The sequence below is a fragment of the Trachemys scripta genome, chromosome 15, assembly GCF_013100865.1.
Source record: "Trachemys scripta elegans isolate TJP31775 chromosome 15, CAS_Tse_1.0, whole genome shotgun sequence".
NCBI lineage: Eukaryota > Metazoa > Chordata > Testudines > Emydidae > Trachemys > Trachemys scripta.
Window position 1 is genome coordinate 5404623 of NC_048312.1, and position 7747 is coordinate 5412369.

Below are 7747 nucleotides of genomic sequence, written 5' to 3' on the forward strand. Positions count from 1 at the left end.
CGGCATGGGCGAGGGATGTGCTGGCCGCGGCTTCCCGCCGCCCCCATTGGTCCGGGACGGCGAACCGCGGCCAGTGGGGGCCGCGATCGGCCGAACCTGCCTGTCAACAGGTAAATAAACTGGCCCGGCCCGCTAGGGTGCTCACCCTGGCGAGCCACATGCCAAACGTTGCCGACCCCTGCCCTAAACCATGGACTTGCCACTCTGCACTGGCTTTTGGAAGCTAATGCTGCCTTGTTTTTACATGCTCCTGCGAGAGAGATTTATTTGCGCAACGCTTTCAGATGCTCTACGAATCACTTTTGTTACAGGCTTTTTAAGTAAGAGAGCAATAGCTGCAGCGACTATAGCGGCAGCAATGGTTATGCCCACAATAGTCCCGACAAAACTAAAGAGTCCAGTTTTGGAAAGTGGTGGGGGCCCACTGTCAATGCTTCCTCCAAAGCCGGCGAACTGACAGTTCGGAGGGGCCCAACCATCATTACAGTGGCAGTTCCCGTTACTGTTGCAAACCCCTCTGCCGCCGCACTTCTTTACAGTACAGTTGGATGTCAGCACTGTTGTCTCATTGACACATGTATGGTTAATACAAATCTTATTTGTACCACACTTTGCGCCATCGTCTACTATACCAGTATCAGAAAGCTCCATCCCCACGTGAAAGTCTGTACCCCAGCACCACATATTATCCACTGGAGTTTGAATTATGGTCGTATGATCCTCTCCCCGTGGTATTCTTTTTACATTCACACACTGCACCCTTCCACACAAGATGTTTTCCAATTTACATGCCTCAAACTTTACATCTCCCCCGTCCCCTCCACAGTTGCCAAACCGATCCCCTTTTGAGTTCACTTCTTCGAAGCAACTTTCTGGAGCTGCCATGGCTGCTTTGCCAAAGAGGTATTGACATTGTAAATTGTGAGTAGAGCAAAACCCATGAAAACAGTAGCCATTGTCACTGCATAAAGTCCCGTCTTGCATATACACATTCTCTTGGCACCACGGAGAAGTCCCATTGCAATACTCAGGCAGGTCACATTCACTTGTCGTCTTTCTGCATGTTCTTCCTTCTGGAAGAAACTGACATTTGTGACAGCACTGTCCCAAATCACAAATAGCCCCTGGCTTCAACTGGCAAGTGTGATCACAACAAGGGTCCTTTTTACATTGCTTTTTGGAGCCACAATCGCACTGTTCTCCTGGGTCAACTATGAAGTTGCCACAATGCTGCACGTGAAATAGTTTTTCAATTTCTGGGATGTTATTCAGACAGCGTCCTTGCCCTGACACTGTTAGGTCAAAATAGTCTCTAGAACTGCAGTTACTGAATTGATGGACTTGTATATGATGCGCATTCATGATGCAGGTACTGTCATTGGCACATACGCACTCTTTTCCATCATGTTTCATGCCAATATTATGTCCCAACTCATGAGCAACTAGCACAGCAAACTCCTTTGAAGGGCCATGCATGAATGCTTCAACACCCGATGCACGTTTCTTATCACAGACACTTCTCAGGTATGCTTTTCCAATGTTTGCTCCAAAGTTCATATACACAAACAGGTGTCCTACATCATGTGGCGCCCGTGGATAAATGTGACGTTTTCTCCAAAGGTTAAAATTGGAAAGAACCTCACTTATATTGTGTGTAATTTTGATGGGGTTGCTTTCTGTCCAAATCTCTAGTCCAGTTAGTAGTACGCGAAGACGAAGAGGATAAAAAAGCTCATCCACCATACTGACTACATCAACAACTTGCATCGAAACATTAGTTATATTTCTGCCTGAATATTCAAACCGCAGTTTGTCCACCACTATAAGAAGCTCCATATACTTAGTGTGCGACCAGGGATGAAATTCCTGTGCTTTGGGAACCTGCCTCCTCTCCGTTTCAGAAGCTTGATATTTGATCTCTTTGGCGGTTAATCCACATGTCACAGCCTTGGGTTCCATCTCCTCTGTTCGATAAAGACGGTGCTGGAATGTAAAGGAAGTCTCCACAGGTTCAATGCCATAGTTTAAGCTCCCAATCTGGAGAAACCCTCTGAGTCCAGAGCAGGTGCTGAGGGCCACGTGAGACTCTGGGGTATCTTCCACGTACCCATGATAGTAACAATCATCTGGAATATGGGGCAGATCTACTCTCAGTTGACCTCTAGCATCGTAAGTGAAGACTGGGAAATTTTTTACTAGGAATCCTTTCTTCTGCTTTAGGTGAACAATGTGGTTCTTTCCTTCTGCCTTGATGACATAGGACACCTCATCATTGGTGGCTTTGCCTTCCTTCGGTGCTAGCTTCCTCGGAACTATCACTTCATAGGAAGCAAACCGTGGAGGTGGATGACGACTAGAGTCTGTGCTGGGAAGGAGAGACCCCAGCAGCACCATGGAGATGCCCAGTTTGAGGAGCAGCACTCTGTCCCTTGCCATCAGACTCCTCGGTATTAACGCTGGATTAAACTGAATGCTCTCTGGATCTGACTTATGGTTGCTGATGCCCAAACTGCAGCAGAGAAGGGAAATCTTGGGGTGTGTTAACGCAGCAGTACTGCCCTTAATTCAATCACAGAGCAGCTCCTTCACCCGGTACAGCCCAGCATCTTAAAAAGACACAGGTAATGCCCCTTTCTCCATTGCTAGCTGCTGCCCATACCCCCAGCTAACTGCCTCCCTCTCTGACTCTGAACATTTTAATGACCAAGTTATATTCCTCACACCCTCCTTACATATCACCAGCTAGATCCACCTTTCACATACATTTTTATGGGCACCCTCCCCATCTGTGTCTTTTGTATTTTCAGGGGTGCTCTCTCTCTGTCTGGCAGGGCAATACTACGTCCAACAAAGCAGCAGGTCAGCCAGAGAGCCCAACTCCGCTCTATAATACAGCACAGAAACACTAACAAATCTGTCTGTGAAAGGAAATGTAGGCTCCTAAACTAGGAAGAGGATAACACTTATAAAATGTTACTCCCGAAACTTTTGCTGCAATGGAATGGCCCAGATCGTGTCTGTTTCTCTTCGTGCCTCTTTGAATGTGAACATTCTACGGCATGAAGCTCAGAATGCAGCCATGTGTTCCCCCATGCAGGGATGGGCATGAAATGGAGATTTGGATCCCTGGGATTCTACTCGATATAAATTTGGAATGAATAAGGCAATGGGAAGATAAAGGGTGGTGAATAATGCCTCAGTCACTCATTGGGACCTAATATAGCAACAAGACACACCTTGGGTTATTAATTAATGCTTTTTGGCACACTGGCTAGCGTATTGCCCTTTTCTAAACACCCTATTGCTGCTCATAAGCTGACATTTTATATATTTTTTTTTAATTGTTTTTTTGGAAAGTGGGTTGCATGCATTGAGCAATGCAGCCTTCTGCTCTGGAAGATATTCTCACAGTAGGGTGAGAAAATGAAGAGGCTTGTAAGCTTCCTGCCCGCTACAATTTTACATCTATACAGCTTGTTTGGGGTTTTTGTAATCTCTCTTTTTAAGTTACCAGCACTTTTTAGGCCTGTTCTTTCCTCCTTTCTCCAGCAACGTGGATGCTATGTCACAGCAATGCTTTACAGATCAAATAGCCACTCACTTTCTATTATGCTAATGATTAAAAATAGTTTTACTGAATAGTTAGGTTATTTACAATTGAAAGTGGGTTGGAGAGGCAGCAATGTCCCAAAATTGCTGTTACTGTGTCTTCCCCATCTCCCTCCATCCCCAGCCTGCCCATCTTCAGCACATCTCCCTTCCATTCCCTGTCAACTTTAGGAGTGCAGAGATTTCTTAAGCATTTTTCACTGATGAGATCCTCATTGGGTTGGTGTCACGGTGTAGCATCAATTAGAATGTGCCTTTGGACAGTCACTCTTTTCCCATCTTCCTGCCATATTCTAACAGGGCTCTGAAGATATCTGACTGATATCAAATGCAGACTGTAATACAGTGAAGTATGAGTTAACTAACTACCCAAGAAGCAAGAAAAAACATCAGTCTCCTAGTAGAGGGTGTTCTTTACTGAAAGGTTGAACAAAATTCTATGGGAAATCTTGGGACAGTTCCCATTTGTGTAAATTCTTATAAAAGCAACATCATTCCAGATAGAAATCGCAACATAGTGAACTCAAAACCTTGCAATGCCTTCCTTTGCTTCAGCTTCATTTTCTTTAATGCAATGCCTTGTGAGAGTTTTCCCTTTATGCAACTCATTAAGGAAATAACTAGTTTCTGCTTCCAAGAATACGCTTACAGCGTGGGGTCACCAAATGTAAAAGGAGACATCAGATTTAAAACATTAAATTGAGTCTTAGCTACCATAGTAGAAACACATCAACTTTATCTCCCCAACTCAAACATTACAGCTACAGTAAGTTATACAGTAGAACCTCAGAGTTACAAACACCAGAGTTACCAACTGACCAGTCAACCACACACCTCCTTTGGAACCGGAAGTACGCAAACAGGCAGCAGCAGAGACAAAAAAGAAAAAAAGCAACTACAGTACAGTACTGTTTAAATGTAAACTATGAAAAAAATAAAGGGAAAGCAGCATTTTTCTTCTGCATAGTAATCTTTCAAAACTGTATTAAGTCAATGTTCAGTTGTTTATGTAAACTTTTGAAAGAACAACTGTAACTCTTTGAAATGTTTGTAACCCTGAACAGAGTTACCAACAACCTCCATTCCTGATGTGTTTGTAACTCTGAGGTTCTACTGTATATACTCTGACAGAATGGGGCTAAACTGTATTCTTATTGAGTGTATAATGCTGCCATCTACAGGGAGGCATCATAGTTACTAAAGAAGAGATGACAGGTTATCTTGCCCCACCTATAATTATCAGTGTGAGATTGTCACCTACCTTTATTTTCTGGTGCTTTGTCTAGCCCAGTTTTGTAGTTTGCCCTTAAACACAGCACATTTTATCTCAAAGCACTTTACAAATATGAATCAGTTAGGCCACCCAGCACTCTTGTGAGGTACAAAGGAATGTGACTATTCCATTCTACTACAGGCAGGTAAAACTGAAGCAGAGAGGTCAGATGACATAGTGAGAGAAACAGAGCCCAGTTGTCCTGGGTGTGGACCACAGGACTGTCCCTTTCTCCCTTTTGGGCTACAAAGATTTAAATTCAGCCTTGATCCAAACAAAAAAGCCAGATACCTTTTAAGTTTAGTAAAATCATTTTTTTATGTACACTGATGAATAATATTTACAATCTAATACTGATCCAAAATAAACTAATATTACAGATAACACTGAAAAGGAGAAATGAAAATATTCTTAATACACAGAAGTTAAACATGGCATATGAAGAGTTCCAAGAGAGATTTCCAAAGGAAAAACAAGTGGTAATGATATCATTTAACAACTTCCTATTTCCAAGCCAACACATTCTCTTTCTAGACAAGTTCTTCTAATCTTTTCTTTTTTAAATAGCCCCAAACAGTCAAATCATAAGATAAGCCAGATATATATTTAAAAAAAAAATAAAAAGGTCAAATGATTTCAGGCAAAGATTTATTTAGAGTTTTATTTAAAAACAAAAGAACCCCTCGCATAGTAGCTTCCTTTATCCTTTCTGTTTTTATAAAGAAAGGTTCTTTTATGGGGTATCATCCATCAGACTCTTTCAATTCAAGATATTTAAAATATTACAGTCTGCTAAGGAGAACTGGTGGAGTTTATTACCAAACAAAAATATGCACAATCAAGACAAAATACCTGGCAGTTTCATCCACTGAAAAATAAAAATATAGGGCAGAAAAAATAAAATGTATTTAAATGAAATCCATTAGTGTATTTAATTTTGAATTCAAAAATTTAACTTTAATTTTTAAAAAGTAAAATAAATCATTTTCTCATTTTATAAAGCCATTTGACCTTCAGTTTCAACTGTGTCACCTTAATCTCTTCCTTCCGACGCATTTCAGATTAATCTAGTCTCAATTAGTATATGGACAATATCAAAGTAAACTTACAAAAGGCAGTTTTTCCACCAGAGACTTGGAAATTTTACTTCTCCCCCTCCAAACCTGCACCATTAAAATACTGAAACCGTTCTAACTCAGGCCTGAATTTACCCATCTTGCAATTACTAACGGCACAAAGTCATCCTGTCATTTAAATAAATTAAAACCGATAAATGGAGGAGGGACTCGGTCACAACGCTGAGTAACTAGCCAGCCAGTTATAGGTCTTCCTTCCCATTTTCTAGCCCTGGTTTGGATTTCTCCTAGAAGTAGTTGCCATAATACTCTAAGGTTTTCTACAAAATGGATATTTTGTATTGTGGGAACAGTTTGAAGCTATTTCTTACAGGTGATTACAAAATAGCAGCACCAAAGGGGTTTTTGGGAATCCCATCTTGGCTTCGCTTCCAAAGCAAAGCCATATGGAAATACCAGGTCACTGGTTAAGGCAGTAGTGCCCAAAGTTTGGCCCGTGGAATTCTATAAGGCAAGCCTTGTCATGATCACCTTTAATACTGGAGGCAACCTGCATGAGAGAACAGGTCCCTGCATGCTATACTCCATCTTGCTCACAAAGCAGAAATTGGTTGGATCACAAGAGAGCATGGCATTCTGGGACCAGTATTTTTTGTTGCCCAGCATTCCATATTAAAGATGAGGATAACTACAATCTGATCCATTTTATATGCGAGCTACAGGTGGCCTTATGCTCCTGGGAAGATGCCAGTGCGGTGCTCAGTTGGGCAAAGTTTGGGCCTCCTGGCTTACAGGATAAAGCTTCAAAGCCGTTTGTGGGGAATTGGCTACACAATCCCTATTAAAATGATGTGACTGCCTTGTTTAATTCTCCATACACCATGCTTAAAAGTTGACAATTAAGATGTCCCAGGAAAAACAGACGTCAAGTGAAAGTTTAAAACAATCTCAAATATTTAAAGACTTTATGGATGTTGACATGAGCGAGAGATTAGTGCAAAGGAAAGGTGTACCAGCCTGAAGCCTTGCAGCTGCTACTACAGAGAAGTGAAGAATGCTCATTTCTGCTAACGGATTGTACCTATGCCTTAATCTGGAGAGGGCATCTCTTTCATGGAGGAGGACAGTTAAAGTATCCATGTTCCATTTGTCCTATGGACCACAGCCTTGGAAGTTATTCCCATCTCGTATAGTTTTATGGGGCAGGACCGTTACTAACCAGAACTAGCCAGAGATCAAGTTCACTTTACCAAAAAATTAGATTTCCAGCAAGGAAATATAAAACCATTATTCATTGCCTGCTAGTTCACTACCTTTCTCATTAGTATGTATCGGTGCACAAGTATTCCATGTAGTGTTTAAGGGTGTTATTCTTATTAGGCAAAAATCTCCCATTGTAGTCAGGAAAGGTGCTAGCTAAGTAAGGACTGTGTCCTAAAATTGCAATAATCAGGCCGTTTAAAGCTTTAAGCAGTGGGGGTACTGCTGGAAGGGATCAAAACAGCCGACACACAGACAATGTATGCATTGGAAAAGAATGCAAACTGAAACATCTCCTTTAGGTAGGAAAAACCAAGTCATTGTTTACAAAATCCTACAAAAAGTATCAGCTGCAGCTTTGCCAGCCAAAGCAAACAGGTAAGAGGAAGTCTGATTTAGAAAAAGACAGAATGTGGCCCAACTGCCACACTGAGTACACTGGGAGATTTATGGCTCAGGTTGTTAAATGTAAACCCAAGAGTAATGAGCTATGAAATGTAACAAAGTTCAAGAGTAATTACTCCTAATA

The 7747-nt window shown here is 41.7% G+C and overlaps 1 protein-coding gene across 1 annotated transcript; it reads right to left on the reverse strand.

Moving 5' to 3' along the window:
• Positions 1-240: 240 nt before the first annotated feature.
• Positions 241-2436, reverse strand: LOC117888207 (disintegrin and metalloproteinase domain-containing protein 9-like). The gene has a single exon (XM_034791439.1). The coding sequence runs from the start codon at positions 2434-2436 to the stop codon at positions 241-243; it is 2196 nt and encodes a 731-aa protein (XP_034647330.1).
• Positions 2437-7747: the final 5311 nt, after the last annotated feature.

Bases quoted from the DNA above. Each gene is read 5' to 3' on its own strand.
- LOC117888207 (XM_034791439.1), bottom strand. From the start codon at position 2,436: ATGGCAAGGGACAGAGTGCTGCTCCTCAAACTGGGCATCTCCATGGTG.